General features: G+C 27.5%; 1 protein-coding gene across 1 annotated transcript; it reads left to right on the top strand.

Annotated features, from left to right (window-relative positions):
- The first annotated feature begins 2,485 nt into the window (after positions 1–2,485).
- Positions 2,486–16,557, top strand: LOC145835774 (uncharacterized). Its single transcript, XM_082943489.1, has 14 exons — positions 2,486–2,548; positions 5,839–6,170; positions 6,303–6,546; positions 6,729–6,830; positions 7,057–7,284; positions 11,212–11,284; positions 11,986–12,169; positions 12,353–12,511; positions 12,658–12,779; positions 13,032–13,141; positions 13,348–13,532; positions 14,320–14,501; positions 15,013–15,134; positions 15,698–16,557. The coding sequence occupies exons 1-14, from the start codon at positions 2,525–2,527 to the stop codon at positions 15,797–15,799; spliced, it is 2,169 nt and encodes a 722-aa protein (XP_082799615.1). The 5' UTR covers positions 2,486–2,524; the 3' UTR covers positions 15,800–16,557.
- The last annotated feature ends 1,337 nt before the right edge of the window (positions 16,558–17,894 follow it).

Below are 17,894 nucleotides of genomic sequence, written 5' to 3'. Positions count from 1 at the left end.
AAATATTTCATTGTGAATACTTAGCTAGAAAAAAGTTTAAACAACGTTTAATTATTTAATAATTTAAAAAAAATATCTATTTGCGTCTTTAAAATACAGATGCTTTGTTGTAAAACTTAGTTTTTGCATAAAACTTTTCATTCGAAGAACTTATTATAAAAATTCTTGAAAAAAAAGTTAAACTTATCAAAGATACACAACTCTATATAAAGTGCACACTAAATTTATATATGTTTTATTTCTATTAAGCCTTATAAATGCTACAATTTAGGTATAATTTTAGAACTTATTTAGATTATTATCTCTAAGCATGTTAAAAATTACACCATAGGTATATTGAAAAACTTTAAAAAAAACATAGGTATAAGATAAAAGTCAATACTTCAAACTATATCAGGTAGATTTTAAATCTCTTTAATCTTGAAAACTTTGTATAACTGCTACCTATATGTTAGATATCGTACTGTATATATATTACACTACTAAAAACACCTAAAAGATAACTTAACATTTTTTAAAATTTGTTATCATTTCTTTATCATCATACCTTTTGTTACTTTTTATCAATGTATAACATATCATTACATTAAAAACAAACTGAATTTTTTTTTTTTCAGCTTATGGATGTTTTGCTGAACGAAATATATTTCATAAAGTTCGATAAGTTGGAAATTGACATAATAATTGTAATGATTAGTTCTATTTAAAAAAATTATCTGAAAGCACTATTTTTAATGTTTTTATTAGTCAACCTTAGTTTGTAAAACATAACAAAATATAAAGACGACAAAAACGTTTTACATTAGAAACACTAACTAAAACTAATATTTACAAACAACAACACCATAAACTTATAGTTTAAACCTTTATGGTAAAAGATAAAGAACTTTATTTGTTATAGTAACCTGTTATGTTTTTTAAAAGTTTAAAGATTTCAAGAATTTAATTCTGTTACATGTTTATTCAAAGGAAATGAGAAATTGATAATATGTTTTTTCTGTAAAAATATAAACACATGAACATTGAAAAATATATTTAAGAAAAATTAATAATTTTGAAACAATTATCTTTTTTTAAATATACATATATAAATCATTTCATATGTTTGATTAATGATTTATTGGGTATTTGTAGTGGGCACTTTAAAATTGTGCCGCTAAAATGTGAGAATAAATTGAAAAAGTAAAAGTTCCACAGAAAAAAAAAGTACATTGCGAGAGTTTTATTTTTATAGGTTCAGTTGTAAACTACCAGAGTTGCTTTAGCAAAAGCTAGTTTTGAAGTTTTTTTTACGAGTAATCAAATAATTTTTGAAATTTTGGTACAAAAAACGTGCTTTCTTTTATTATTTAAGTTTAGTGAACTTTTATATACTAGTGTATTATTGTAAAAATAATAATCATAAAAGTACATCAAAAATATACTTCAAAATTTTAATGATTGGTAGTTATTATATTCTAAAAAAATTTAATTAATTATGACTTGATAAAACAACAAACTCATGATCATTAAAACTATTATGCATATGAAGTTAGCACTTTTAAAAGAAAAATTAAGTTATTTTTCTTATAGATTTTAGTTTTTAGTAGTTAAAATATTCTAATTTAATTATTACTTAAATATTATTTTACTATAAAACTTAAACTCATTTGATAATTATATTACTTTTAATCTAAATTATATTGTCAAAAAGTTTAAAATACTATACTAAAGTATTTATAGAAGTTAAACGTTAAATTATATAGTAATATAAATATTAAGCCCATTTTCTTTAAATTTGCTCTTTTAATTTTAGGCAAAGTTAAAAAAAAACTACGTGTGAATTTAATCGGTTAACAAGCTACGAAAAAAAAAACTTAATTTATAATGACTAAAGGATTACCATTAAGAATTAATATAGCTCATATTATGTTACTTATATAGTATAATAAAGTTCAAATGCAACAGTTTTTTTTTTCAAACTGTGTTGAAACATAAAAGTAATTAGATTTCATTGATGTTACCTGATTTTAAAATAAAATCTTACACAAAAATAAGTCAATATATTTTTTATAGTTACTTTAGGCCGTATAAAAAACTTGATTTAGCTAGGTAAAAATGACGTTAGATAATATTTTTTTGTTGTTGATTTAAATTCAATTTAATTTAATTGTTTTTTTGCTTTACTTTAACAATAAGCAGTTTTTATGCTCTGCTTTTTAAAATTTAAAATGTTTAGATTTAATATCTAGTTATTGTAAATAATTTTTTGTACGTTTTCTATTATCTATACTTAAAAGAAGCATTTAAGACATTTTTAAACTATTTTATTTAAGCATAATTTTAAATAGGTACATTTTATAACTTTATACGTGAAAATTTTAAACAGCGCATTAAAAAACTTACAACCAATTATTTAGTTTTTTATTATGATATATTTTATGTTTTAAAATAATACAAAAATAGCTTATAACTTTGTACTTTAATGGTAGATATTGATTGTTTCAGGTAGTATAAAGTTTTTTATTGAAAAGAAACATAAAAGATGATGATAAATAGACCAGAACAGGTCAGTACGAGTATAAATAAAAACAACTTTACTTAAATTACGCTTTTTAATCATAAAACATAACTATAGACCTATTCTTAATTCAAAAATTACTTTAAACAATAATTTATATATAAATAAAAACTAATTTAAGAATTTTTAGCAATTGACTTTAAAATAAACAATTGAAAATCGTTGTAATTAAAGTGAAAAAAAATAACATAAATAAATTTTTATCACAAAAGTCAACAAAAGTGAAACTTAAGTTGTGTTTCGTAACTAACTAATAATATTAAAAAATTGTTGAAAAGATGTTTTTTAACTCTAATCAAAATACTATAGTTGTTTTAAGCTGCTTTAATATACAAAAGTTTTCGTTTAAATAAATGATTAACTTAATTTCTACGTTATCGCCATTTTTATAAACAACTTCTTGAATACTAATTTGCACCTTGTAATTAAACCTATAAATTAACTTTTGTATAATATTTTTGTTATTGTATTAAAAAAAGTATATTTACAATTCAACTTGAAAGTTAGAAAAAAAAAACTTAAACGATCTTTCTAATTTTATTAAAGTATTTAAGTTTGCAAAAATTCTTTTCAGTTAAGCATAACTAGTTGCAGAGAAATAAACTAAATTTTATTTGATAAGCGTTTTAAAAATTTACAAACTTTATACGTCTATAAACTGTTTCTAATTTTCAATATATGTAATCATCAAGTACTTATAAGTTTTTTATTCTATAAGTTACGAATTAATTTCTTATATTCCTTTTTTAAACATGCATATTTTTTTTCAGAAAAAAACTGACGACCAAAGATATTTTTTCTAAAAACTTACCTTGTCAATCATGTATTCTTTACAAAAAAAATTAAATACAATATAACTTTTTGAAGACATAAAAAGACATTAATTGACAAAATATTTCAAAAATAAATTTCAATCAGTTTTGTTAATTACAATTTCCTCCTTCTATTCACCTTTAAGATGACTCTTATAAGTAATTGATAAAATCGATTGGCTTAAGTTTTATTTCAAATATACACTAAGTGGGTGGTTGTATATGCATTTATGTTTTATTTTTAATTTAATTTACACGCTTAATTTTTTGGTGTTTTAAAGCTTAACGTACACAAAAAACAGAGTACTTTGAACTTCATAATAAAATAAATTTAATAGATATTAAAGTTCAATAAAAAAAAATGAAATGTTGTTGTTGTTTTTATTATTTTAAGAAGTTTTATTAATGATAATACATACTCATTCAAATTTATTTTTATTAAAATTTTTTTCATGCGGTTTAAGCAAACATAAGACAAATATTCATATTTATGTAACACTACGACTAAAAACTATTAAGAAAAGTTAATTTTTTGGTTCATTAAGAGCTGTTTCTAAAGTAGTTGACAAGTTAAAAAAAACTAACAGCTAATGCATAAGTTATTATTGGTTAAAGATTAAAATCCACAATATGCTTTTAGTATGATTTCTACCATATAAGACTGTTATAATCATTTCTGTCAGCCCAATATAATTTTTGATTTATTAAAGTTTTCTGAATATTTCTATACAACCAAATAAGTCTCGCCTTCTTACTTTTGGTTTAGGCTACCTTGTTTAAAAAATACATATAAGAAAGTAACAGTGCACTGCAGTAATTAAGATTTTCATAATGATTCTTCCAATTTTAATGCTTCCAACAACTTATTTTTTAATCATGGTCGACACAGTCTATTTTTGTTAATGCGTTAATGCTAAAACCTACAATTCATGAGCATATGTCTTATCGCGGTCAACTTGCCTTTTCTGGCGAAAGCGGTCAATCTTCAAAAACTTGACGAAAAAAAAAGAGGGGGATTTTTGATGAAAGTACCAATTCGAACGATACTTTTCATCATACACATCGGTGCACCCAAGTGCAGTTTAATATTGCGGGAGACATCTGGCGTGATACGGGCATATGTACAATGTTTTCGTGGGGCGACGATAATGCGATAACATAATCAATACTTAAAATTGAAGTGAAGACTCCAAAACTTATGCTGTGGCACACCATGTATCGGTCTCTTCTTCTTCTTCTTGTCGTGCTTTTATTCGGCGCATTGTGTAGTACTAATGCATAAACCTTTTATAATTTCATGCGACAGGCACCAGGACAAACACACAAAATATCGCAACAGGTTTCATAATTTTTGCGCATAAAACGTTTTGTAGTCTAAAAACATAACAAATTGAAACGAAAACTTATATTGAAACCGTTATTGGTATAGGTAAGGATAAAAAACTAAACTGGTTGATAAAAGCAAAAAAATACTCAAAAAAAGTCACTCAAAATACTTTTACTATTTTCAAACGTGCAGGTAGTTTGTATCGTACAACGTTATTTTTGTTAAAAATATTATAATTGTTAATAATTTTTTTGTAAAAAAAGCCTGATCAAATTAATCAAGTTTTTATCTTTAAGACAATGTTCAATTTAGCCAAAAAACCTTAAAAAAGTAATATGCTTCTAATGTCGCTAGTTAAAGCTGCTAATGTAAATGCTTTTTCACTAACTAAAATAATAGCAAAACAAAGTTTAACTCATAAAACCAATGACGTTAAATAAGTAAAATAAATTAATTTAAAAGTAATGTATTATCAAACAGTAAATAACTTAACATTTTCTAAAAAACCTAGATATTATACTTTTGTTTAACGGTCAGAACTTTGTTAGGTTAAACTATAAGCTTCAGTTGTTTATACTGGTAATAGTTAGTAAATGTTTGTTTTTGGTATCAGTGATAAAAAGCTAATGAGGAGTCGTTTAATTGAATTTTAATTGAGTGTGATGCGATTAAAATACCATTATTTTATTTTTGTCTTCAGCAAATGTCTTTTACTGGCGCTGTTAATTGAGTCAACTATTAAAAAGAGAAAACATTTCCAAACTTGATATTATTTTTACTAAAAAGTGGTAGCTTCTAAATTTGGACAAAAATAATAAAAACACAAGAGCTTTATTGACTATTTTGTTTCGAGTACCATTTAAATGCTTATAAAACTCTCGGTTCCACTTCAAACCGCTACCTTTTTCATAATAACTTTCTCATGAATTTATTTTTAATTACACTTACTGTTAACTTGTTACGATTAAAATAATTTACATATATAAAAATTTTATTGCAGCTAATAGCAGAGTTGTCTATTTGTAAATGACAAAATACAGAAGTGTGTTGTTACTGAGTTAAACTTAAACATTTTTTATCAATGATAGCTACTTAAGGTTAAATGAAAACAGCTAAAAATTTAAACATTTTCTTAACAGCCAACTTCATCGGAATTGATGAACAGTCTTAACTTGGGCACGAAAACCGAAGAAGACAACGAGGCCGGTCGGGGATCGGTGGTAGTAGCAAACGTAGATCGAAGCAGCAGTAGCTGCAGTAGCGACTCAACAAACGACAACAAGCCCCAATCGGGTTCTGAAGGCAGTTGCAGGTTCGAAACCAGCCAGCGGCGTATTTCACTGTCACCGCCGCCAAGAATCGAAAACAATGAAAAAAGTAATCAGAACGAATCAGGGAACCCTGTATTCGATGAAATTGTCAGCAGAAATAATAACAACAGTGTGACTCAGCCCGAACAGAAGTTTTCAAAGTAAATTTAATCATTGCAATAAACTTGTAAATTGCCTTAACTTTTACTTGATTTGGAGACCTATAAAAAAATATACATTATAAAACATTTTTTAAAAAGTATACGTAATTCTTTACTTATATTTTATTTTAGATCTCCTAGCTCTCTTAATATGATCGAAAATAGACTTAAAGGAAGTTTTAACCAAATGATGGAAAACAACCAACAACAAAACTTTATGAATTTGAACTACTTGCAAATGATTGAAAAAGTTCAGAAAATGAGAAACTCGCAAAATGATATGCAGGCTTCTAACTTTCAACAAATTTTTAATAATGAAGCACTTAGAAAGTATATTCAATCTGTAAGTCAAGGCCAGCATCAGAGTAATAACCAAGTTAGTCTTTCTTTAGGCCACTTTGTTTTTTATTAATTCTTAACTCTAAGTTCTTGGTTTTAGTTTACTTTATTTAGAATATTTTAAATAACGTAACACAATATAGTAATAAAGTTTGTTTTACATTAAAATTTTAAAGTTTTAATGTAAAATTAAAAAACGTTACTTTAAGTTTTATGTAGAGCACAAATGAAGTTGCATCTGCTCAACAAAGGCTATGTCAAGCAATGAGGCAAAAACATAATGAACGAAGTTTATTCGAAAAAAATGAAGATCATAGCAACGTTAGTATGAATTAAAATAATAAAAATTATGAACAATTTTTCAAGAAATAAAATAAATGATATAAAAACACCATGCTTGTTTTAAACTTATTTTTGTCATATCAGTAGCCTTCAAATATTTCAAGTTTTAGTACTTGTGAATCCTTCCGAGAAAAAAAAATTAACTAAGTATTATGACTAAAACTATAAGCTAAAGTTTTTTTCAGTATTAATAATGTTTTCATAGTCGGAATCAATGCTGAGTAACCGAAACCAACAATCTTCAGCATTCCCTCAGGTTGAAAACGGAAGCTTGCGACCACCTACTATGCTAACAACAAACCTGGAACATTTAAGCAGGCAGCTGTCTTCAGAATCACCGAGAAATCATAGCTTGGACAGCAACGGCCTCTCTCAAACTCAGCAAACGCCCACAGCACAACAGGAGTGGACTTTCGAAGAGCAATTTAAGCAGGTGTTTTAAGTTAAAACTCGTAGAATTTGCTATTCCATCTTATGAAAAAGACTTTCAAAGTCTAAATTGCTAGTAAAGAACAGCATCTATTATATATTGTAAATTAAATTTATAATTTTTGAATTTTAAACTGTGTACTATTTGTTAACTGTAACAAACAAGTTTACGTGAAATAAACTAGACTATTAGATTATACTTAGTTCTAGTACAAAAAATTTCAAAGTTAGAAAAGTATATTTTAAAAATATATTAAAATAAAACATTACGTTATAACATTTTTCTAACTTGTTTGTTAGAAAGTACGTTTATTAATGTTTTATGCAGTTGGTTTAAAAAAATTTAAGTTAAATTTTAAAATTTAATTATTAATTCTACGTTAACTGTTTTTTAAGTCTAAAGAAGTTTAGAATAGTTATTACTAGTAATTTATTTTGACTACAGCATAAGATTAAAAATGAAAAACAAGCAAAAAAGAAGAAATTAAAAAAGTTGAAAAAAAATAAGTTAAACTCCAAAGTTTTTGTTATACTTACTGAGTATTTTGCTAAAAACTTTTTGTTATAAAGTTAAAGTAGTTTAAAACCTAAACCGATACAAATTTATGTTACACCGAGCTAACAAGAGCTTTTTAACTATTTAGTCTGTCTAAACCTAATTAAAGTCTAAAGCAAATCTCTAAATGTTTTTGTAAACAAAAAAAACCTTCGGCAGTGCTTTTGGGTGGCAAGCTTGTTAATGGAGTTTTTTATATAAAACACAAACGAACAGCAAAGTGAATTACATTCATTGTTTTGGCCTAGCAAAGCGGACTGAACACATGACTGAGTTTTGATCCCGGGGTTTAAACATGTTTCACAAGCAGCCAGGATCAAACATTATGTCGAGCGGGGTGAGCCACCCTTGATTTCAATTCTCTTTAGCTTGCATGCTCATTAAACAGTGTTTGTTGGTATGAGAACCCCCAGTTGGCGTTCCGCTTATTAGCCACGACTACGCTTAGTGAGAGGAGTGAAAAGTAAGCGAGCCTCGCATCCACCTTCAAAGTGCCTTGTTGACTCTAAATTTGGTAACATGATAATTTTAAGGCAAATATTAAAAAAAAAGCACTTTAATCGTGCCGAACGTACGCTTGCCTGATCAGATGACGTAGGTTTTATTTGAATCCCGCCAACTAGAATGTTTATGCTTGATAAAGTTACGTATCGTGGAATTGATGAAAAATATTTGGGCTTTCGTTCTTAAATGAGTAGGAGAGAGAAAATGACTACTTAAAAAATCTTCGAAACATTAGTTTATTGATATTAACATTAACTTTAATTTTAAAATTATGGTATATTAGATATAGTTATTTTAATTTTTGAAGCTAATATATTTCGTGAATATTTTTTAATAAACTAAAGTCCTAAAACACATCTATTTAGAACAAAGTCAGTTCAGCTTTGTTTTAAATTTACATCGTTTGATGCGTATAAACCTTAAACTGCATTATTCTAAGTACATAATCTGAAGTTAAACTAAGCATTAAAACAAGCTACTTTTTAGAAACAAGAATTTACTGTAAACGCCACTTAAACATTAAGCCTGAAAAATAAAACCTCATAAATTATATTTAGTTATGGTGAAGCAAAAAAGCGAGCAGTAATTGAAACAAAAAAAAACTGTAAGGGGCAACCCCTGTTAATTTCTAATTGACCCGTTACGTTCAATCAGCGCATTGGCAACGCAACAAAGGAGAAATCAAAATTATCAAAATGATAACAAGTCAGATAAACACAATCAATCTTTCTGCTTAAGCCAACAACTGCGGTGAAGAGCGAACCGCTATCGAAGAAAGCCGACTGGTAGCTGAAAGTAGTGTATACAACAAACGACAAATCGTATCACTTACCCCGAATCAATGTACCGAGAAGTAATCAACATTTACATCTTTTTGGGATTGAGTCTTAAATTTCATGGGATTTTGTTGCAATGGTCGCCGCCGCCGTCGCCTCTTTGATACCGCCGCCTGCTAATCCAATCAATACGCGGCCAAGCGTTGAGCCGAGGTGATTTGATATTGCCAACACAAAACAAAACTGATTCACTTCGGAGCTTTATACGTGAAATGGCTGCGGCGCCGATCCAGATTCTGGCCTTTTACATTAGATTGCTTTGATTATTTAATTAGTTTGATTTGGATTGCGTCTCCATTTTCGCTAAAATCTCTTGTTGTCATCACAACTAAGGGATGCTGCTGCTACGGGTGAGTAAATGTAGCAATGTTTTGAGCGAGCAATTATTAGTAGTTTTAAAATTACTTTTCCTATATCTTTTTAAAAGTCATAAACTTATAAGATTAATGAGTATTTTTTGTTTGATTTCTAAGTGTAACATATTTAACACTTTTTATTGAAAAATAAGTTTTTTATTTGAGAAACTTTAATTTTTTTCACAACTAATTGCTAAACTTAACTGTAAACAACAACAAACTAATTACTTTAACTTACAAGTTAGAAATCTTGTAGTTAACAAAAAATTACGTAAACTGGATTTATCTCGTAACTTTGTTTATTTTTTCCTTTAAATACATTACAAAATTTTAAGTATCAAAATTTAATATTAAACATTTGATAAGTTTACCTTAAACTTTTCATTTCTTATAGGTTACAAATACTTTTGTAGCATAAGTTACAAGAGAAATTATATACAGAAAGTGATAAGGTTTAAGCACAAAAACTCACAATTAGAAATTGTTAATTTTTAAATTGTACACAAAGTAAACAAAAATGAACTAGCTGAAATAGATTAGTTCTTTTATGGATGACTGAATTGAATGATTCTCCCTATTAATTCTATAATGATGAATAAAAAGCTAGAATAAGATTTTCTTTCTTTAAAGTAATTAGATTAAAACTTTAGTCAAAATAGCATGGTGATAAAAGTAATTAACTCAAAAATGAAAAGATTAGATTATAATAAGGTTGGGATTAAATATCTTTATCGAAAGTAAGCTTTTTTTTTATACGTTTTAAACACATCTTGTTAAACGATAAATCAAGTTAATAGTGAAAAGTCAGATAAACACAATACTAAAGCTCTTACCACGATGATAGAGTTTTGTAAAAATTCTGAAAGCGTTAATACTAACTAATGTTTAAATTAATGCGTTTTGAAGTAATTTGGTTAAACACCTTAAGTTTATATATTTATTTAAAATATACGTGCTTCACAATGAAAATTACATTTAAGTTGCTATATAAAAACATTTATGATATTAAATCACAAAATTAAAAACACGTTATATAATGTTAACGAAAAACGAAATGCTAATAATATTTAAGCGCTGTTTTTTTTTAAATTTAGCTTTGCAATTTTTTAATAAAGTTTTCAGCAAAGAAAGCACCAATTCGAACTTGATCTTAATTGTTGACAGCTTTTCCTTTCAGCCACAAATCTCAAGCACTCGACCGCGTACTTAAATAATCAGTAGCCAATTAAAATTTCAATTGAAGTACCCACTTTCGCCTTTTGCGACATCAGACCGGACAAAGGACCCAAATTCAAGATGGCATGGCCTCGGCTTCTCACTCTTTTGTGCAGGCCCACTTTTAATTGATTCGATTTAAAGGCACTCAAGAAAAAAAAACGCTAAACACTCGAATGTCGGCAACGTAAACATTTTCTTGCGTTTGTAGTATTTGGCTATTAGCATAAAATTGATGCCGTTCCATTGTTAGTTGAGGCGTTTTTTAATTTTCCTTTTCTAAGTAAGAAAGCCGCCTCTGAAGTGCGCAAAAGTAAAAGTAAGTTGAAGGCTACTTTTTTGTTCAAAAGTTCTTAAGCACTTGATAAGTTAAAAACAAAGATTAAAGTTTAAATAGTTTGTTATCAAGTGTTGAAAGATATTTAATTAAAGTAAAGATGTATATTAAATAATGATTTTTTCAGCTTTACGAAATTGACAATTCATTGGAACGCAAAAACTTCTTGGATGAACTTTTTACATTTATGCAAAAAAGAGGTATGTTTACTTTAAAACTACAACATTTACTTTTTGTCAGCATAATAGAAACATAGACTAAAATATTTTCATTTATTGCCAGTCATCTTTGATTTTAAGTATTATGAACAAAAGGTCCTACCATTTTACTATGAAACGGCAAAACAGAAGCTGATAAATAATTTAATTACTTAAACTTGTGCAAATGAAAATACGATCAAGGATAATTAGCTTTATTAGCCGCAAATTGAATTTTTTTCTTTTAATTTATTTTGTTTTATAATTCTTACATTCGCAAAACTGGCGGCACTTGAAAGACTGGTATTTTTGAATTTTCATCAAAGTTTTATCCCCTGCTATTAATAAGTGTCCAAATATTTTGCAATCAATTTCTTATATGAAATCAAGCGTGAAGTTAAATATTTTAATCTTTAAACCGCTGCAAACAATTTATATGCCATTTTCGTACTATTATACACTTCAAAACAAGTTTGATTGCACAAAAAATATTTCAGTTGTATAGAATAAATTAAAATTTATATTAACTTAACAAAACATAATAATAAATAGTTTGCCAAATTCTTCCTTAGCTGATCTACAGATACCAAAAAAAAATTTGGAACATTTTTAAGTTAAAATATTATAAATAAAATAAATGTTTTTTAAATTTTCGTAACGATAGTAAAACTGCGTATAAATAAACAAAATATTATTCTATTTAGGCAAAGCAGTCAACAGGATTCCTATTATGGCAAAACAAGTGCTGGACTTATACCGTTTGTATAAGCTGGTCGTAGAGAAAGGAGGCCTGGTGGAAGTTATAAACAAAAAAATTTGGAGAGAAATAACTAAGGGTCTAAACCTACCAAGTTCAATTACCAGTGCAGCGTTTACATTGCGAACCCAGTAAGTAGTATTAGCTTTGTTATCAAAAACAGTTGTTTAAGTAGTTACATCCATTTTTTTGAATATAACAATAAGCTGTTAGATTAAACTAATTGTATTCTATCTAGTTGTCGGTTAAGCAACAGAAGCAATACAAGAATAATGTTTTTTAAATCTGTTTAGTGGTACTTGAAAATTTAACAGGTACATGAAATACTTGTACGAGTTTGAATGTGCTAAAGAGAGTCTGTCCACGCAGAGTGAGCTTGAAGCGGCAATAGAGGGCAATCGAAGGGAGGGACGGAGACCAAGCAGTTATGGTTACCTTGGCAACCCTAACATGTTACCTCCCCAGCCTGATAGGTAAACACTACTAATAAAAATACAAAAACAAATACATAAGCTTATCGTTATACAAATAAAAACGTTTAATTTTATTTTGAAATATGTTACAAGCTGTTTTTCATGATAAAAAATAATAAAATGTAATAAATAGTATTTTCTATCAGAAATCTCTTGTTTCAAATTGCGGCGCAACAAAACGGAATTAATTTAATGGGTCACAATAGGTTCAACGGCTTTAGTGGTCATCCTGAGTTTGCCAAACAAATGGCTCTTCAACAGCAATTAGGTAAATTTTTTTGAAAAAGTTCGAACTAAAAACTAAGCTTCTTTATATATAAAGTTTTATTATCTTAATTAGAAGTTGTAAGCATCGTGTTATTTGTTCTATAAGGCTAGTAAACTTTACTTAGTTTATATTCTTTTGTTTAGAATTTTGAATAATGTTCGTTTACTGTAACTAAAAAAAGAATTTATACTATTAACAAAAAATAAGCAAAGTTTTTACCGTTGAAGTATCATACAAAGTAAAATTATTCAGTGAGAAATCCAGCAGCTCTCCAGAACAGATTGATGTCTCAGAATCCGTTTTTGCAACCAAACTTCAACAACCCAAACAACATGATGAACACATTAGAGAATTTCACAAAAGTAAGGAATTTTTCTACGAATATTTGGAATTAATTTACATTAAGGTGATAAGTTTTATTTCTTAACAGCTAACTTCAATTAATTTATTTAGTCTATTTCAATAGCAACAGTGCAAATTTAAAAGCCCTTTAAATAAATAAAAAAAGAAGTAAGTTAAATAGTTTTGACCTTGCGTATTTGAGTTAATTGGTATTTTCCAAAACCAGCAAGCTGCCCCAGGAAATCCAACACAACAGCAACTTGCAGCTCAATTCGCTCAACGTCAACAACAAATAAATGGCAACAAACCTTTAATTGGACAACTGATGAAGCGCGAGTACCAGTCAGAGGGCCAGCACGAAATAAGTCCGCCTTCGAAGAAAGTTCGAGCCGAAGGTTCCAATGCTGTCAGGTAACAAACGTAATAGAAAAACTAGCAGTTTTCAACTACAGTTTATCTTTAACATATTTTGTATAAATTGATTGCAATCGTACGTAGATTTTCATGTGGCGAGTAAAATAAAGACGTTTTTTTGATAACTTAATAGACTTAGGGTATAAAACAGAAGGTATTATTTTTTACTTCATAAAAGTTTAATTACAAGTCAAAACAAAAAAAAACATTATTTTTACAACAAACCGCTTCCCACGTATTATAAGGCAAAGTAGAAAACATTACTGGTTGATTAAGCTAAAAATGAGTTATGATGCACTTCCTTGAAACATTTTTGTACAAATAGGCTTTTAAAAATCAGATATACACCATTTTAAATTTTTCATCATAATTCACGGAGCAATTTAGTTTCGTTTTCTTCATTAAAATTTAAAGCAAGAAATAATTTTTCGTTTCAAGGCAATTATATCTGCTTTAAATCTTTTCGATAAGATTTTTCAAAATAAAAAAGCCAATGCAACACTTATTTAATATTCATAATGTTTTCAATCCTTCGTTTTAAAATGTTACTTTAACTCTTATTGCATGGAAATTACTTTTGCCTCATCAATTTTTCAGTCAAGCTCGAGAGCCGGTGAAATGCAAAAGTAATTTTCAAAAACACAAAAATTGCAACAGATTAACTTTGGTTTAAATCAGCGCTCGCGAGATACACAGATAAGCGATATCACAGAAAAGCCAAAAATGTCAGCACATCATTTAATATTAATAAACACTTGCAATATATACAAAATTTATTATTCAGTGTCAGTCCTAACCGGTCAACCGCAGTAAACAACTCAGCAGGGTGCAGATCAAAATCTCCTCCTTTTATTTCATCGTCGTCAGTACTCCAAAATTCACAAAGTTCGCACAAATCTCCGAGCAGGGATAATCAAAGTCCAGCCATTTTGGACTGTTCATCTGAAATCAAGGAAAAAGATCATGGTAATTTTTTATTAAAGTTTTAAGACATAAATAATAATTAAAAAATAGTGTAAATAAGAAGATAAATCTAAATACTTTTGTACATAGTCTTATACAAAATGAAATTAAATCTTTATCTGAACTTAATGTTTATAAAGTCTTTTGTCTGTAGTAAGCGAAATTATTTGGGGCTAAGCCTAACTAATGATTTATAAAAACTTCAACACAAGAAACTTACTTGCACGTAACCAGTAAACATTAAAACTGCCAATTAGCCAGGAAAAGCTTATCAAGCAAACCAAAACAATAAAGTTTAACGCCTAGCATGCACACCGATACTGTTTGCTGAAAACTTATCGATTCCTGTGTGCACTTCTTGTGTGGTCAATTAGAGCTGGATACAAAAGTTTGGCACAGATTCTATGAAAAAAAGCGAAAGGCGACGCAATGTCTCATTTCGATTTTTTTTTGTTATTTGTTGTAGTGAATATTACTTTTTAATGACTCTGATTGCTACTTCTTTTGATTGCAGATTTCCGACACGAGACCACAAAGGTTAACGGCTCATCTTCCTCCGACTGCACTGCTGATGTCAGCTCCATTGGAAGCGACGTTTTGCTGATCAGCATAAAATTTAATGGGCGAGAATACGAGGTGAAAATTTTGTGTAAGATTAGCCTTGGTTTAGAAACTATTACTATCGTTTTAAACAAATTTGTAAGCTACTTTTGTGAATAGATTGATTGTTTAACTGTCATCAAAACTTTTAAATAAAAAATAACAAGTATTTATCAGCAATAATAAAAGTCAGCTTGTTTGCAAAACCAAAAGTAGATTTTTTACTGCTTATTAGTTATTTTTATTATAACTGTATCTATGAATATGAAACTTTTTTATTTAGATAAAATTTTTCATAGTTTTTTTTAACTTTCAGGTTTTTAGTTATTATTAGACTTTATCAACAATTACAAAAATTAGTAAACAAAAAAACTTTATAGTTATAAACAGAAATAAGCATTTAGTTATATTTTAAACAGTTTTGAAGTTTAATCTTCTTATTTTTAAAGTATATATTAATCAAAAACGTAGCTTCTTAAAAACACTGCTGTATCAAATACACATATATATCACAAAACAAACTGTAAAAAGTATAAATAACGTAAAAAACTTAAAATATTTAATAAATTATATTCAGTACAATTTAAAATACTTTTCAGGGAAATTTACGTCTGAAATCCTGCAAGCAAGACTCGAAACAAGTAAATAATTTCTCTGACCCAACCAGAAGTCATCATGTTAATAATATAAACAACTTATAAACACTTAATAAACTGTGACGTTATTTTGTTTAGGCATGCGCTAATACTGACTTAATTTTTTTGAAGTTGTTATTGTAAAAATTTATAGTTGTGTATTAGTTGTTTTAAAAGTAATTTATTATTCATAGTAAGAATAATAAAACTACATAATTTTGCGTTACACAGCTTTTTTTTTAGTTTGCAGTGAATTAAAAATAACGTTTATTAAACTTTTATTTAAACGAAAATGAAATTGGTTTCTTTATACTACAAAGAAAAACTCAACAGGTTTAGTTTGATAATAATTTAATATATCAAACAGTTTATTAAAACAAGGCATGGTATTTTTCTTATTTTATTATTGCTTCTTCAATTAACTTTCTGAAATAAAAAATACTGTTAGCGTAAACCTTATTTAAAAATTTTTGAGATTTAAAAGCTAAAGTATAAAGCATGAAGAATTTTATCAAGTTTCTGAATAAAGTGCTATTTAAACGGTTTTGAAATAAAACAAAAAAAAGCTTTAGTATTTTTTTTTATTCATATACTTTATAGTACTAAAATTTCATCTATAATATTTGTTTTTTATTAAACCGATTTAAGTTGTATTCTTTAAAATTAAAGTACAGCTAAAATTTTCTTTATATAAATAATCTTGATATTTGTTGTAAAGTTGATAATACAAAGCACAAGCTTAGTGTTGCTGCTGTCACCAAAGTAACTGTCTAACAACTTCTTTTATCTTTTAAAGTTATAACTGTTCACTTTAATTGTGTCATTTTAGTACGTGTTTCAGCAGTGTTTTTGTATCTAATAAAATGATCTTGTTGAGCAGATGATTGTTTATTTTGAATGTTAAAAAAGGAATTAAGTTTAAAAATGTATATTAATAATTTGTTTTAAACTAGTATGGGAGAGTAAAAATTTAAACTTTACTAGTTTTTTTAGACAGAGTTTTATAACAGCAAATAAGTATATTTGAAAATTATGTTTAACATACTAAGCTGTAAAAGGTATACTACTTTTTGTACAAACTTTGACCAAAAATCAAAAAAAAAAACGCAATAGTTCTAAAATTAAAAATATCTATTATCAGTGAGTTGTAATGTATATAAAGTATGAAGTAGTACAAAGTAATTAGATTATGTCAATTTTTAACAAACCTTTAATTGTAGAAAACAATTCAACTTTAAATTTTGAAGTATTACTTGACTGATAACAATAAATGCTTGTTTAAGTGGAAAAAAATAATCTACTTAAATGATTCTTAAAAATCGTACGTTGATTTTTTTTTAAAGCATAATCTCAAAATATCTTAAATTTAAAAGACACATACTGACAAAAAATAAATTAAATACAAATGTAACGAGTTGAAAAATATAATTAGAAAACAATAACATAACGTTATGAAAAACCGATATATTTTCATTTTAGAATCAATAGTGTTTTAATATGTAAATCGTTCAAATGACCATATGGTACATGTTTGATATGTGCTTAATCCGACAACATAGCGCGCCTGTGCGCTTAATGAAACATTAAAATTAGCGTAAATAAACAACAATGATTGTAAATGGGCAATGATAATAAAAAATGATAAGAGAGGGAATTTGTGCGAATAAATTAAGTAAGCATCGGCTAATCGATTAATAAATTTAGAATTTACGCATCCCATCTGGTCGTCATAGCAGCGACATGCAGCAACATTGTCTCATGTAGCAACGGGCAACACCACTGCTGTCGCTACCCCTACCTACCAGGCCGTCAGTCGCTACGCAACGAGCGTAAACAGTTCAACTTTACTACGAAGTATATTAGAAACATGTGGGGTGCACGGTCAAATGAAAGTTGCAGCTTTCTTATATTGTTATTGCAGTGGCGTCGATCAAAATCGTTGCTTTAACGTTGATATGCCGCTAAAATGGCGTTTTTCGATTACAATTTGCTGCCGAACATGACCAAAGAAGTTGTGTTTTATTCACACGAAAGCCATCTGTTTGCATTATAAATTTTGCAAACAGCAACAATGTCGCATCGTAATCGACTTATATTTTTACTTGTCATTAAAGTTTTATATAGTGTATATTGATAACATTACAAATTAGTAAAAGTTTTC

The sequence above is a fragment of the Thalia democratica genome, chromosome 5, assembly GCF_965202585.1.
Source record: "Thalia democratica chromosome 5, ktThaDemo2.hap1.1, whole genome shotgun sequence".
Classification (NCBI taxonomy): domain Eukaryota; kingdom Metazoa; phylum Chordata; class Thaliacea; order Salpida; family Salpidae; genus Thalia; species Thalia democratica.
Note: the sequence above shows the minus strand (reverse complement) of the source record. Positions and strands in the feature narration are given on the sequence as shown.